Source organism: Bactrocera tryoni, chromosome 1 (genome assembly GCF_016617805.1).
Source record: "Bactrocera tryoni isolate S06 chromosome 1, CSIRO_BtryS06_freeze2, whole genome shotgun sequence".
NCBI lineage: Eukaryota > Metazoa > Arthropoda > Insecta > Diptera > Tephritidae > Bactrocera > Bactrocera tryoni.
The window spans coordinates 67,876,355-67,893,053 of record NC_052499.1 but is presented as its reverse complement, the minus strand read 5'-3'; the positions used below and the strand labels follow the sequence as shown (position 1 = coordinate 67,893,053).

The following is a 16,699-nucleotide window of genomic DNA, read 5'->3' as shown; positions in this document are numbered from 1 at the left end:
TTCTTGTTAACGTTAGGATACAAAAATGTCTTTGAATTAGTTTTTACATGGTATGTACTAACTTTTGTTGCTTTGTTCCATGTATAATGCAACAGAACGTGAAAAATTCAATGACTACTACTAAAAAAGGTATTTAAATAACATTTCATTTAACTTCTTTGCTTGCAGAGTAATATTAAATTTTATTAAAAAAAATATTAAACTACTGCTTCATATTCGCTTTATAATTTTTATGTAGAAAATAAGCAATATTTCTCACATTTATTTGATATTGTTTTTAACATTAAAAACTTAAAGGCATTGTTATTTGGCTTCAGCAATGTGCTAAGAATAAATAAATATTGAAATCTGGTGAACAAATTGTTAGAGTGTAAATTAAAACACTAGCAAACGCTACCTCCTTGTAATTTCATGTGTTAAGTTATGTAATGAAATTTTCATGTTTATATGTTTGTATGATGTAACAGAAATTACAAATACAAATGTATATTAATTTCTGTATGTCAAGTACGTGTAAGTATGTGTGTATGCATATAGGTAATAAATTATATATATAAAAATTTCGCATAGCACAAAGTAATAGTTATTAATCAGTTGCTTATAAAATAAATATTGGTTTTCGTTTCAAATTACGACAGTCTCAAGACACACTTCAGATCAAGTGAGCAGCAGGACAATTAGCGCACTGACCCAGTGTTTGCAATTATCCTGTAAAGCAACAATGTATACATATGATGACCACTTCACAAGCACACATATGCATGTAGTTTAGGCCGTCCGTTATTTCTCAAGTTGATTGTTTTTTAGCAAAGGCACGCTGAAGTTTAAATTTTTACGTTAAAAATAAGTATCCAATGTAAGCACGCTCTTTAATTACAATTTAAACCCTTAATCATACATAATATGAGTTTTTTTATAATATATATTAAGCAAATAAATCTATAACTTTAAAAATGTTGTATTATTCTAGTAAAAACGATTTCGCACGATTTTTTCTAGTAAAGTACATATGTATTCTTTTAAACGGTAAACGCGTTTGAAGTTATGCATGAAATGACAAGTGCATTCATGCAAATGTTTTCTACATTCTGTGTTGCTCATACGACAGGGTGTGCTATACATATGAATACAGTAGTTTAAAGGCATAACTTTAATTGCGTATAATTTTAAAGGTATATTTTCATGAAAAAAAAACTGTTTAGACTTTTTTGTAGAGCAAATAATTGTATATTAGAATATCACCCTTTTTACGTTTATTTGCTTTGAAGTTAAAAAATTATTGCAAAGTTTCAAAAAATTATTAGTAAAATGTATGGAAAAATAAAATAATTTAGGCACGTTTGAAATTTAAAATAACGAGTTTGCTTACATTGGATTCTTATTTTTACGGATAATAATAATTTAAAATAAAGAGTTAAAAAAACTTTTTGGAAACATCGAATTCTTATTTTTAGTGCACAAACTGCAACTTCAAGGCGGCGTTTGCACAAACCAAATTCAACTTGGCATATAACGAACATCCTAAAACAGTTATGGTAAATAAATGGTATGTTTGTGTTATGCAGGGTTCTTCTTCATATTATTTTCCGTAATATATATGTATTTATATACATATATGTATTATTTTTTAAATTTACCGCTAAGCATGTTAATTTGATTATGTTGTTATAATTATCTCCATCATCATCATTTTTTCTGTGTCTATACCTAGAAAGTGTTAATTAGAGAGCAACAATACATGGTGTTCAATAAAAAATTCTTTAGGTAGGTTTCGGATAGTAGATAGTGCTGACTTTTTAAACGGTTGTTTTTTTATGAAATATTTTTGTATGAATATACTACTTAAATAGCCATGTAAATACTTTTTACATACATACAAATATGCAGATAACAGCAATAAAAAACATTTAGTCCGCTTTGGATCTTATTAAAAAACACATCTATAGTTTTGAATATAAAAATAACTTCACTTTCGCTAAAAATATCATTAAAAATTATTTAACATTATCTTTTTAATGATGTTAAACGACATGGAATGACCTCTCCAGCCGTTGCAAGTATAAGTCCAATTGTTTTTGTATTATCTACTCATTTTCCTTCAATAATACAATACTTTCAGTTTCTTTGTCACCTTTTGGCGCTAACTGCTCACATTTTTCCAAACTTATTTGTACTTCTAATTTATGTATGTATGTATATATGTATTTGCTGGGGAATGTGCAGCGGCATAGTAGCAACATTCAACATTGATAAGGTAGTAATTACAATTAGTTTGTTAATTAAAGCTTTTATGTTATGTTAATTATAATTACGCTAAAAAAATTATTTTTAAACTTTTATTTTGCCATGCGACACTTGTGGCCATACAATTGCAACTTCATGTTGCTGTTTCGAACAAGAAAGAAAATTCTTTTGTTTTCGCTTTAGAAAGTGTGTGTGTGCAACTTAGCAATGAGTTCATTGAGCTCAATTTTAATACTTTTCATTCACATGTAGACGGAATTGTAGCCATACACTGACTGTCAGTACATTTTACCAACAATTGGGTATTTGTTAAATATCATGCAAAATGTTCCGTTAGCACTTTGACACTTGTACCAAGTATGCATTTGACATTCCCTGCTACAATATGTTCATTTTACACAAAACAATGCATTTTTTTTTTTGGTTTCGTTTTTAATTTCATTTCAGTTTCAAAACTTTTCGCGAAAAATCCATAAATATTTCCTTTAATACGTGTCATATTTAGTGGGCACCGCTCGCCAAATTTGCATAATCTAGTTACTTGTCTTTTAGTAGAAACTACTCGCTAATGTTCCATTACTTTTTTACTTAAATATCCAAATATTTGATAAATTGTTTTTATGCCATAAACTCTTGCAATACTGTTCATGTAACTGCCATCCTTCAAGTACAATTTTGTGCGTATCCTGTAGATTTCTTAACATTTTCTAACTGCATTTTCAAATGCGCTTACTTATATTTATTTGTGTAGGTATGTATGTTTTTTAACTTTTCCAACTTTTCAAGGTACTAAGTTGCAATAATACTTGGAAAAAATAACGAAAAAAAGCCATTTTTGGAGTTGCTCTGAAGGAGCAAAGAAAAGATTAATGAAGTAAATTGGACTTTGCAGCAAGAAAAAACGTTAAAATCGGTTGCACCGAATATCTAATTCTCTTCACGAACATCAAAAATTCCATCAAGAACTTGAACGGTCAGTTTGTATGACAGCTATATGCCATAGTGATCCGAACTAGACAATTTATTCGGAATTTTACCTTTGTTTTGGATATTAATTCAAGCCAAATTTCGTGAACATATCTTTTCAAATAAAAAAGTTTTTCATACGAGAACTTGTTGTGGAACGGTCAGTTTGTATGGCAACTATATGCTATAGTGAACCAATCTCGACACTTTATTCGAAATTGTTTTAGAAAGTATTTTTTTTTTTCAAATAAAAAAAATGTTCCATACAAAAATTGGATTTTTTTGGATCCAATAGTATTGCAACTACATTGTATGATGACCCAAAATCGTCGATTCTGACAAAAGAGCAACCTCTTGATGAGAAAAGTAGGTATGGAAAATTTAAGATCGATATCTCAAAAAATTGAGGCGCTAGTTCGCTTATAAACAGGCAGACAGACAGATGGACTTCGCTAAACCAATTCAGCTTTTCACATATGTACATATATACATATGTACATATTTTATAGGGTCTGCGAAGTTTCCTACTGAGTGTTACAAACTTCGTGGCAAACTAAATATACCATGTTATAATAATTATTTGTAAACAGGAAACACTTTGGCAGAGCAGATAAAAAGTATTAATGAAGTAAATTTGACTGAAGATTGTCAAAAAAGTTTTAGCTTGTATTTGTATTATTATTTTAAAGTAAAGACTTTGCGAATTTTTGCGGCCACCTTTTTCAAACATTAAAAGAAATCAATTTGCATCTGACCGTTCGGCTATCATTTCGTGGGCTGTAAAACTGTTTGAAGTAAACTCAAAGAAGAGACCGCTAAATCGTCATTTCCGTTAATCAAAAATGGCAAATTTATTGACTCTTTGACGCTGTTGGTCAAACAATATAAAAAAAATGAATTCTGAACAGAATTTTGTACTTAAGTGCCAATTCCACTTTAACTGACAGTTATTGCCATTTATGCATTGAGGCATTTGTATGTTTATTAAATTTGCTCTTTAGCGCAAATTGTTTTTGTTTTCTTTTACGGAAATATATAAAAATGTGTGACAGTTTATTAATTGGTTGAAAAATCGAATTTACTCATTCATTTTTAAGCTGGTGGACACACCTATAATGAAATGCAACATTAAAAATTTGTAAAAATTAGCACATAAAGATATTTAAGGTTTACCTAAGTATGTATGTATGTATTAAAATATAGGCAAATACTACATTAAGTATATTTGTAGTCATAAATCGGTATTTATAATATGCATTAGTATGTGTTACTTAATAATTTAGTTTGTATTTGTGTATACTTTGTTTATTCCGTATAAAAAAGATATTTAACTTACATTGTGTTTTTGTTTTTTTAATATTTTAAGTCTCTTGGGAATATACTCGTATGTATGTTTTTATTTATTTATGGTTTTTTTATGTTTGGATTTACTAACCAATAAAATAGATATTTTAAGCTAAGGTTTTTATTTTGTTTTTCTTAATTTTTATACTTTAATGCATTGTTATATAAAAAAATAAATTTAGTTAGAAATAACAAAGTTAGTTAATGTTGCTTAAGTTTTTCTCTTTCATGCATAAATTCTTATTACTTTTTTTGACTATTTTATATTTGCACACAAACGCTTTTATATTTCTGTTTGTGTATGTATGTATGCATTTGAGTAAAGTTCTTTAGTTAGTGAGTAAATACTTTATTTAACAAGTTCATACCTTTCATTTTGATTAAAAATTGTCCTTATCATTTACCTATCGTTACTTGTAACTGTTCTTCAAAAATATCTTTTTTTATTTGTGTGCCAATGTTTTTTGAATACTCAAAATTGTTTAACATTTTTTTTGAAATGTGGAAAATCAAAGCTAGCAAGCATAAAATTTTAACAAAATAGGTTGCATTTATTTAAAATAAGCGTAGTAACTGTTAACAGCTCCGTTATAATATTAAACTTAATTTAAAATTTTATTAAAAGCAGTTCGCGCATTATTAAGGCATTTGAAATTATATTTACCACGATCCACAAGTGAAGTAAAATGTATAAATAAAATAAAAAGTTTATCGATCAAGAATTGCCTTCGAAAATCGGCAAGGTACTAATAATACAGTTATATTTTTGATTTGATATGATAAGTTTTGTTATTTTTTTGGTTTAATTATATAATACTAATACATATTTAATTGCAAGCACGCACAACTCATAGAGTTCGTTACAAAAAATTACAGAATTTGCAATTAATCGAAAAATCCCTGCTTAAACTAAAAAAAAATAATAAAATTTCACAAAGTTCTGCGCCCACTGCCTTCGTAAGCGCAAGTTAAGCAAATTGTTCAATTGTTGTTGTACCAAAAATCCCTAGTAAATTTCCTCGCCTCTACAGCCAGTTATTTTTAAACAAATATTTTGCAAATACATTTCATTTCACAATTAATACTCATTCGCATATCACAAAATTCAATATTCCTTACGATGGATCGAACAACGGTAAAGCCGATCCAAATATTTAGTTCCTTAAAAAACAACAAATTCTCTGCTTCAGTTCATCAACAGGTTACTTATTTATCATAGAGCATTATTTGTATGAAATTCCAGTTTTATCAGGTTACTAGTCTCTTATTTAATGCCTCTTATACTCGTTTAGTATTATGACTTCGCTACCAAAATATTTACTGTGCGTAATTTGTTTACTAGTAAAGTGACATATTTTACTTTAAATATAGAATATGTTTATTTGTATTTGATTTATTTACGGTTTTTTTATTCTTTCCTTGTTTTGTAATTTAAAGTGACAATTATCGATTTAGCTGTGTCATTTTCTGTAACGGTATTTACAGAAAACTAACTTTGCTATACAAATTTTATTTTGGTTATTTGGTTTTATGTTTCGTAAATACACAAAAAATTTGCGTCGTGTGATTTACATTACAAAAAAGTCGTTTGGTTATACCCAATTCTCTAAACAAAGTCGAGCTCTAAGCCGGCCTCAATGTTGACGGCCACCGCTTTGTCCGGCACATTACCAATATCACGGTTCACATCGTTTTCCTCCTCCTCCTCCTCCTTCAACTTCTTCGATTTGGACTTCTCTTTCGTCGCAAAACCTAGTATGCCTAGGGCACTGCCGCGACGTGAAGATTGTCCCAACTGCTCGAATCAGGAATCTACTAGCACATGCCATCGCGCCAATAGCTCGCCCTTGGCTAAGTCGCGTACATCCGCCCAGTGCGCTACCTCCTCTGGTCCGGACGAGTTTAGACCCATACTAAACCAGCCGACCATTTCATTCTTTTTCATATTACGTTTCGCATAAACGGAAACCATAAGCGTCACATCGTTCAACTGGAAAAGTGCCACCTGCAACGCATACAACGGTGCTTATAAGTAAAAATTAAATCAAAAAAATATAGTTCTTACTTGAAAGACGAAGGTCTCCTTAAAGAGCGGATGTGGTTGGCCGCGTCTCGTTGATGTTTTCGCTCGCGATATCTCCTGCCCGATACTACTAACTAAGCACAGCTTTACATATGTGTCGGGCGCCTTATTCATTGATAAACTACGAAAATGACTACCCTTGACAATTTCCACTGTCAAACGCCCTGTAACGCCGTTATAACCTAAACCTAAGAGTAGTTCTGGCACACCACCATGTTGCATCGATGTGGTCGAACCGGCACTATCTGAACGCGCCAGACTTAACAAATCACTATTTGAGCCCAAAACCTATAAAGCGCCATGAGAGTAAAGAAATTTTAAAATTATTTTAAATTTTCAAAGCAAGATTTGCATACAAAAATACTTACAGATGCCGTACTCCTCGGCTCCAATGGTAGCCACAAATTCGTCTCCAACTGTAAATCAATTGTGGCGAAACTAACATACGCCTCGCCAATTAGACGTTCTTTCCGTAAACGTTCGCAACCGTATATTCGTACACGCAGTCCCATATTGTTAACCTCCTCTGGATTGACTCGATGTAACAGAAAACTCTCCATATATTGTGGATTCTCGCCCGAGCGAATTTTAGTCTTATGCTTTTGCTTCTTATTTGGCAACATAAGAAGACGGACCTGAAAGTGTGACTTGAGTTTAAAAACTATCGCTAAGTAAATTCTAAGGTTGACCAATAACTAATTTTTTAAGTTAGGTGTGATCCAAATAAAGGTATTTTTTTGAATAGCCTTTTTTTGACAGATCACGCGGGAGTCGTGTCAAGCTGTCATGTTATTTTGGTTCAGTATTGTTTGGCAAAGACAAAATATATAGCAGCCATAGCAGAGAGTATACACAATGACCGTGGAGAATCGATTCGGCGCCGTTCGAAGCGACTCGGATCCATGTAGGGCACGACTCGGCGTATTGACGAGATCTTAAATTTGAAAGCATACAAAATACAGCTTGTGCAAGGACTGAAATGGCTCGACCTTCCCAAGCGACATCGCTTTGCTCTATGGGCTCTTGAAAAATTCCAAGAAAATTTGACCTTTTCGTGCCAAATTTTGTTCAGTGGAATTTTGTTCAATGGGCATGTGAACAAATAAAAATTCGTCGCATTTGGGACCAAGGGCAACCCGAAGAGATTCAGGAGCTGCCATTTCATCCAGAAAAACACGGTTTGGTCTGGTTTGTAGGCCGGTGGAATCATCGGACCATATTTTTTCAAAAGGATGCCGATGAGAACCATGCTATCCGACTATTTGATGACTGAAATTAAAGCTCGTGATCTCGGCGAAATTTTGTTTGGATTTATTAAGATAACACTTCGGTGAGCAAATAATTTCACTTTTTGGGCCGGTCGTTAGACTTTTTCCTGTAGGGATATGTAAAGTCTGAAGTCTATGCGCTATGCGCTGGACATAGCATCACGGATTTTATATGTTTTGGTAGGGTATCTCGACTTTTACAAACCTAATCCCAATAAATGATTAAGTTAGTTAAGACACGATACGGTTTTGTAAGAGACATGAATATGATGTTCGAAATCTATCGATTTTCGGTTAATGCTTGTTCGTTACAAATCTCATAAAGATGTGACCGGATCTTATGACGATACATTAAAATAGTTTCACAATTCCTTAGCTTGAATCACCTGCGTGTGCGTCGTTTGTCCGTTCCCCAAAGTGGGTAGACCGCGGGCTTGCATCACATGCACAGTCATCTTACGCATTGGTGCATCGTACAGCAAGGAGATTTCGATACTGCCACTTTTACCATAGAATTGATTCTGCACCGAAGTGTCGTCCGATTTGATGGAACGCAAATCGCTGGTGTCGAAAAGTGGTTCCTACAAAGTACATGAAATGATGAGGCAATGTGCACTAAATAACTGTCTACACGTAAACTTACATCTTCGTTATTATTATTACTGCTGTTATGAATATTATTATTATTGCTATGCAAATCAGGCACATCATCTAAACTGTCTTGACGCGCAGACGCCGTCGATATCTTCTGATATCTGCTGCTACTGCTATTACTGCTGGTTTTTGGCAAATCCGCACGATTATCGATGCGCGACTCCTTCAGCGAAGACGAAGCACTGCATTCGCTCGATTTATTCGTGCCGCCATTACTTTGAAGACGTTCTGCGAAGTGTTTAAATGTTTCTTAGAAATTGTTTTTTTAATGACTTCAGTTCAGCTGTTACCTTTCCTGTCACCGGTCAAAATACCCGTATGACTGTCGACCGAGGCCTTCTCCGAGTCATTCGAACTGCACTCACTATGCGAGGACGGAATACCGACTTTGCCACGCTCCGCTATGGCCAACGGATCACGCGCCGGATCGAAACGTGGTGTTATCGTAACGCGCTGCAATTCGTTCGGCGTATAATTGAAGCTGTGTTGGGGATTTGGCGGAGACGGTGGCAGATACGATGACTGCTGGTGCACACCGTAACTATTGAAATTACTGTTCGTTGACAAATTACGTGACTGCTGCAAGCGTAAGCGCCGCAATATATCTTCCTCCGAATCAGAGCTGGTATTATCATAACGGCGTTTGCGTGCTACAGAATAATGTACAAATTAATTATGTACAAACAATTTAATTTACAAAAAACAAAAATAATTGCAATTAATCTCTCTTCACAATTATTTGTGATTATACTCACACTTACACATTTTTTGCGTGTATTTGGATGCGTTTATCTTCTCATCGCAACAATTTAGACCGTGTCGAGCATGAAAGCACCATTTGCGATGTACGTAAAGGAAAAATAAGAACATCAAAGTGACGACGCCAAAAAGCGCACCCAATACTGTCGTTAACTCAACGGTTCCTTGGGTAAAAAAGGAGGGAATTTAAGAAACGCATAAATAACGGTGTACAAATAAAACTGGCATATTTAATTAATCAACAATAAAGCTAATGCGTTTAAACACGAATGTCCTTCAGCTTGTACGGACTTTCGTATCTGTGAATGTGCCACTGTATGTATGTATGTGTGTCGTACTCACTTTCGAATTGCCTGGCTAACATAACAAACAAAATATTAACCAGACAATGCCGCCAAAGGAAGGAAGTGTGAACACTACAACTGCCAACAATTAACTGTTCAACTATTTTACCGTTCACCTGTTTCAACCAACTGTACAATTCGAAATCGAATTTACTCGTGAATAGTTTCACTAATGACGTGTTGTCAGTAGGTGAGTAGGTTGAAGTGATATACAAAAAGGATAAGTACTTATAGCATAATAGATATAACAAGCAATAGTCGTCATAATTTAACCGTGTTTCGTGTAACTAGCAAGACCAAATAGAAAGAAATCCACCACTTTAGCATAGAGTTGTTCTTTGTACGTCGAGAGAGGACCTTATTTCTCAATATCCTACTCCGTCCGACGAACAAAGACCAAACTCTATAAGTCGCTCATTATTGCCGTCCTGCTATATGGTGCAGAGACATTGTTGATGATATCATCTGATGAGTCGACATTACAATTTTTCGAGACAAAGGTATGAGATATACGACGACATTAATATAGTTTAGCGAATTAAAAACGCTGGCTAGATCATGTGGTCCGAATGGATATAAACGCTCCAACTTTGAAACTATTCGACTCAGTACCCGACGGGGGAAGCAAAGGAAGAGGACGACCTACATTCCGTTAGAAAGTCCAGGTGGAGAAGAACCTGGCTACACTTGGAATCTCCAATTTGCGCCAAACAGCGAAGAGGAAGAACGATTGGCGCGCTGTTGTAAACTCAGCTATTACCCTGTAAGCGGTGTCTACGCCAATAAAGAAGAAGTAGATTGTTTAGCATAGTCAGAAAGATCCGCTTTAGCCGATTTTTTACCAGCAAAATCTTCGCTATAAGCTGATGGAACACAATTCTTCCCCAATTAGCCGAAGCTGTCCTCTTTTGGTCGATTACTTCCTTCAGGTGGTCTAGTCGTTGACAGTACAAGTCTAAATTAAAAGTTCTTGCCAATCGCACCAGACCTATTGCAGGACCTTCCTGACCGTCAAGCCCGACTTGGTCCCCATTTGCGCCGGCTCACCGCGATTCGATCACGACCGTTTTCACTTCACTTGACTAAACTTTTTACCAACAGTAAATTCAAATATTGATAGGTTTTGTTGCGAATCACCAGGGATTCCCAAATGGGAATTCAGTCTACGATTTCCGCGGCATTCGGCTGCTTTTGGTTCTTTGTGTAATGTTCTGGGGCTGGGCAATCGAAGGAGTGCTGACATGACTGACGGCCTGAACGATTTTCACTATTTTATCGTATTTTCGACAATTGACCTTCTATAAAATGGTGCACCTTTGACACCAAAAAACGGAGTCGCTGAAACCGAAATCGAGCGTGATTGACTATAACAGTATCAGGACCATAAACACTACACACTTTCAGCTGTCTGGCTGGAGTTTTCGGCTTTATCGTAGAAAACTCGTAAAATATGTCGTATTTTATCATGGTTGATGTCCATCTTTTACTCTTACTCGAACAACACTGAGTCAAGAAATCACAAAACTGGATGAGATGGTTTTAGAACGAAATATTATCTTTCTAACGCCTTATATAATAACCCGATTGCACTTATACAACTCGGAATACATATTACTAAAGTTACCTGTTTGAAAACAAATGGATAGATATCGATTTGGCATAAAACTTTTTAGAATAGCAAAAATCGTTATTTGGTTTAGTGAGTAATGTATTGAAGTTGAGGATAGTATTGCCACAGGCAAAAATGCGCCAAATCTCGATAAAGAGCCGTGAAATGAGGATCGACACACACCACCCCTTCGTCGATTTCAAAGCTGCTTTGACAGAACAAAAAGGAGATGGCTTTATACCGCTATGTCTGAATTTGGTATCCCCGCAAAACTAAAACGGCTGTATGAACTGACGTTGAGGAATACCAAAAGCTCCGTTAGGATCGGGAAAGGCCCTTTCCGAGCAGTTCGAGATAAACGAGGACAAGGCGACTTTCACCATGCGACTTCCATTTACTCTTGAAGAATATAATTCGAGCTGCAGATCTGAATGGAGTAGGTACAAGTCTATAAGTCACTTATCCCCATCCTGCGACGACTCTGCTATATGGTGCAGAGGCATGGACGGTCATAACAGCGGATGAGTCAGCATTACAAGTTTTCAAGAGAAAAGTTCTATGGAATATCATCGAAGACAGCGGCTACGCTGACTAAGTCATGTCATCCGAATGGATGAAAACCTGTTCTGAGAGTATTCGACGCAGTACTCGCTGGGGAAAGCAGAGGACGATAAATATCTACACTCCTTTGGAAATACCAGGTGGAGAAAAACACGGTTACACTTGGAATCTCCAATTGGCGCCAAACAACAAAAAGGAGGAAGGTTTTAACCGCGAAAGCAGTGCCTACGCCAGTAAAGAAGAATAAGTGTGTTATGTTTACAGACAATTTTATCCTTTTAAAGTACAATGATACATGTTACAAATAAGACATTCGCTCTAAATTTAATTGAGATAACCCATATGTTGGCCGATATATGATGAAGTCATCTGAAGGTTCGAAAATCGTTGTGTTAGCTATATGGGAGCTAAGGGAAATATTAACACGAGTGAACCCATTTTTGACACACAGATATACCATCATGAGAAAAGGATTATCCCTAAAAATTTAATTATATATTTCCTACATTAATCGATATTTGCGGTAAAAAGTCACCCAGAAGTTCGAAAATCATATATGGAAGCTAAAGGAATTATTAAACCGATTCAAACCGTTTGTGCCATATAGACATACCACTATCAGGAAAGGAATATCTTCGTATTTCAATTATATATCTCACATTGACCGATATTTCTGGTAAAAAGCACACAAAACACACTCACACATACATACATATGTATATATACAATCGTCAAAGTATCGCATCCAGTTTCAATGTCAAATACGTACATAGTATGTATGCTACCGCCACTGTCTTTGTCAGCGCCTTCGTTTAAAGTGCGTGCGCAACGCGTCCTGCCGCCAACTGTTCAACCACAAACAGACACACCGCTAAATACATGTGTATGAGTTTACTGAACTGCAATTACACGCAACTAACGGGCGATACACACCGGGGCCGCCAATTAATGGCGGAGTGGTCAAAGTAAATAGTATATAAATACATAGCACAGGCTCACAAGTTCTAAGCGTGGCCAGCAGGAGTACGCTGTGGTTACTATATGCGTATGCATGTGGGTGTGTGTGTGTTGTCAGACAGTCAATCAACTAAGGTGTCGTAAATTTTTAAAAGCCATTAATATTATGTTACTAACGAAGAGTTTGTGAGTGTGTTTGTGCATTTACATATGGAACACTTGTTATATTTTATGAACACATGTACTTGATAGTCAATATGTGCTTTTGTATGTACATATGTGTGTATTTTGTTTGTCATTAAGCTCTAGAAACCGGGTCAAAGTGTTGTAGGGCAAAGTGATGCACGCAAGGGCCTTTAAGTTCATAGATATTTGTGTGCATAGTAGCAATTGGCCATAATATTTTATTAACATTAGAGAGATACTTAAAGTCTATTGTTTAAGAATCTTACTCTCTTGGAAATCGAAATTCGGTGTACTTATGAAAGCTCTAAGGATCAAAATGATTGTCTTTCATTTTATAGTTATTTAATTTGAACGTCGATCTCTTCATAGTAAAATTTAACCATCGGCAAGCCTTACTTATATTTCAATTGTCATAATTTCGGTTACTATATTAACCATTTCGGGTATTAAACGAAAAAGGTTATAATTGTTTGAGTCTTAATCTAATTCTATACGGCGTGCCCTAATGTCTGACTTGAAACCAAAAAAATATATATGGATTTTTTTCGACTTTTGTGTCATCGTTTTAGGTTGAGGTTAGGAAAATTTTAAGCAAAACATTTCTGCTTTCATATATTGAATGGTACATATCACCTAATCATATCTTAGCTGTCTTCGATTCACTATTCCTCGCTCGCTGTGTTTGTAAAAGCAACAACAAACTTATCGAGTTGAGTTCCATACCTCATCAATGGTATATTCTCTATCTTTACAAGTGTTGTTTTACATATTTTAGAGCATTTTGTCATTTCGTTCTGAACGTTGAAGAATGACTAGTCTTTCAATTTTTTAGATATCGATCTAAAATTTTGCTCGCGCCTTTTTTTTAAATCAAGAATCCGCTTATTTTTGGGGAACACAGCAATAGTATGTGTCGCTTGCACACATAAAACTCTCCTCTTAGGAATCGTACATATTTCTCGTCATAAGGCGAGATATGTATGTCATTACCTGCGTCCAGGCTCCGTTTTTAGCCTTAGAACGTTTTCTATGTAATTATTCACGTTCTTTCAGTTTTTATCTTCCTTGCTCTGAACGAGTTTTCTATCGTTCCAAGGTATCATTCTTTGGCGTCTTAGAGTCTCTGTTTTTGTCCTCATGTCATAATCGGAATATGTTTCTTTATCAGCAATATCAGCTCAGAATTTTTCAATGGCAGGTTTAAGGACCCGGGCGTCATTTTTCTTCAGTATCGCACGTAGTGATTATTGCAGCGATCTCCTCTACATAGCCGACTAGGGCATTTCGAAGCTTAGTATGCCATCGTAGCTGACGTTCCATAGGTCTCGGTCAAGGATTTATCCCTACACAGCTGCTGAAGTGATGACATCTGATGTGGGGTCCTTCAGAGGTTTTATATGGCAAGATTCTGTCTTCCAAGTAGCTTCTAACCATTGGGCTATAATATACAGCTTCCATACAAACTGATTGATCGAAATACATGCCTCTTTTTATTGACCTTTAATATACAGATATCTTCACGAAATTCGGCACAAATTATTTTCCTAGGCAATACCATAAACTTCGAATATATTTTTCGAATATATTTTTCAGATCAGATCACTATACATAGCAGCAATACAAACTGACCAATCAAAATTAATCTGAATTCTTCATAAAAGACTATTTTTTCCTTATTAATGTAACCTTAATTCGAATTTTTTATATCAAAACAATATCCTGCTTCGATTTAGGCCTTTGATCTAAGCATTACACTTGCCATTCGCCAGTTACCAGTCGAAATGCTCGAACGAGTCATCGAAAATTAGACTCAACGGATGGACCATTTGAGGCGTAACTGTGGCGAATATTTTGGGGAAATATGAAAATAATCTTTAAAAAATAAATGCCAAATAAGGTTCTCTCGAATTATAATAAACATTCCCCATTGAATTTGAAGTTTCTGTGTTTTTTCTTAAAAAAAGTAGGAAACTTCGAAATGGATTACCATTTATTTATGTATTTATGTACGTATGTATATATGTATGTACATATGTATATGTAGTTGCTTTAATGCACCTGTGAAGGTTACGATATTTTCGGTCTTTTCCTTGTTTTTACAGATTTTAGACCAATTTGACCGTTATGACTCATATAACAGCTAGTCTCAAACAAGAAAAGGTTTTTGGAAAAGGCATGGAAGCTGCTCCAAACTCACTACTACATTTTTTAACCCTAAACTATTATTTTTCCATTAAAAAATTTGAAGTTCAACACCATTCTAAAAGCGTTAAAGGACCCTTTAGATCAGCTAATATTTAAAATGATGACTATCACAAACTATTATTCTAAAATTGAAAAAATAATTATATTTGCAATAAATATTTTATATTAAATTAAAAAATTATATAAAATAAAATAAAAATTGCGTTATTAGTCAATCATAATTTTCGTTTTTTCCACTCACCATTTAATGAATACGATTCCACGCCGGAAATTACTATCATCTTAGTTCAATTCCAAGCACTTTCTCTGTTTTTGCTTTCAAACTCTTTCACTGCGATTCGCACGAGACGCGTGCACTGCACAGCTGCAAAATACAAGCAATACCAAAAGTACCGTTATAATCTAATGCATTGCAAGATTTGAATAATCTCACACACACACACTTCAACACACATATGGAAAATCCAATTACGATTACGCAGTTCAGCAAGTGTTTATACACACACACACACACTCATAGCTGGCGACTTGCCGTTTGGGCTATGTTTATGTTTTTCTTCTGCGTATCGGCACAAATGATAACAAATCAAAGCATTGTTGACATTTCACACATGCAAAAACAACACCACAAACATGTTACAATGTGTGTACATTCCAGTGGAATGCTGGCAGTAGACTTTGCAATGGAAAGTCGTGTGAAAGCTTCGTGGAGGGTAGTTGAGACTCCTTGCAAGCCACAAAGGATACTGAAATGCACACAATCGATTTTTCCAAATGATATCCATAAAAACCTCTAATACGTGCATGTAAATAATTTGCTCAAATATTTTCGAGTAGTTTTTTCTTCAAATACACACCTCTTATTCTTGGCTAAAACTTTATCGCACGTTTGCAAAATTTTCACTTAATACTGTTTCGTTCTTGCGAAAATAAAAACTGAAACTAAAATGCACACAACAAAAATGAAAAATTTTGTTAATCCGGTTCACGCTGCTGCTTTGCTAGGTACTTTTCACGTAACATTTGTCCACTTTGCACACAATTTCTTCGCTGTACACGAAATATTTAGCAGTTACTTAAGTTAGCCACAAGCTTGCTGCACAAATTTATTAAAGATTGCAATTTCTTTGAGTTCTTAATCACTTCTTCATGATTTCTCACAAATTTTTGTGTGCGTATTAAAGTAGCAGTGACTCAGATATGTGATTAGTAACATATGGTATTGCTGTTAGCTCCTTCTTGTATGACGAACAAAAGCTCGGGAATGCTTCCAAAAAGCTCTGTCATTTGACATATGTCACGAAAGGACAACAGTTGCGCACGAAATGCAAAACAACTGTTGATATGAATTATATATGTACTTATGGAGTATAGTGAAACTTTGGTAATAGACAACCCCCCACGGGATCGTGCGCGGCTGATGTCTATTTTAAAAGTATAAATGTTAGCAAAAATCCTGAAGTCTGAAGTCAATTAGGATGTCTGGAAAAGTGAACACCTCTTTTCGTCCTTGTTAAAA

At 34.8% G+C, this 16,699-nt stretch overlaps 1 protein-coding gene across 2 annotated transcripts; it reads right to left on the bottom strand.

Annotated features, from left to right (window-relative positions):
* Positions 1-1,287: 1,287 nt before the first annotated feature.
* Positions 1,288-16,363, bottom strand: LOC120779019 (synaptotagmin-14). Of its 2 annotated transcripts, none has more exons than XM_040111142.1 (9): positions 16,038-16,363; positions 15,422-15,544; positions 9,315-9,482; positions 8,850-9,209; positions 8,549-8,787; positions 8,292-8,486; positions 7,006-7,272; positions 6,620-6,925; positions 1,288-6,559 (listed from the first exon to the last, which is right to left on the bottom strand). In XM_040111142.1, the coding sequence occupies exons 2-9, from the start codon at positions 15,459-15,461 to the stop codon at positions 6,359-6,361; spliced, it is 1,776 nt and encodes a 591-aa protein (XP_039967076.1). In that variant the 5' UTR covers positions 15,462-15,544; positions 16,038-16,363; the 3' UTR covers positions 1,288-6,358. The 2 variants fall into 2 exon arrangements, with proteins under 2 accessions (XP_039967076.1, XP_039967083.1); XM_040111149.1 differs by having other exon boundaries at positions 9,321-9,482.
* Between the last annotated feature and the right edge of the window lie 336 nt (positions 16,364-16,699).

Coding starts and splice junctions, on each gene's coding strand:
- LOC120779019 (XM_040111142.1), bottom strand. CDS start 15,461: ATGATAGTAATTTCCGGCGTGGAATCGTATTCATTAAATG. Junction 7,273..8,291: donor GACAAACGACGCACACGCAG/GTGATTCAAGCT, acceptor TCACACTTTCAG/GTCCGTCTTCTTATGTTGCC. Junction 6,926..7,005: donor AGCCGAGGAGTACGGCATCT/GTAAGTATTTTT, acceptor GGCGCTTTATAG/GTTTTGGGCTCAAATAGTGA.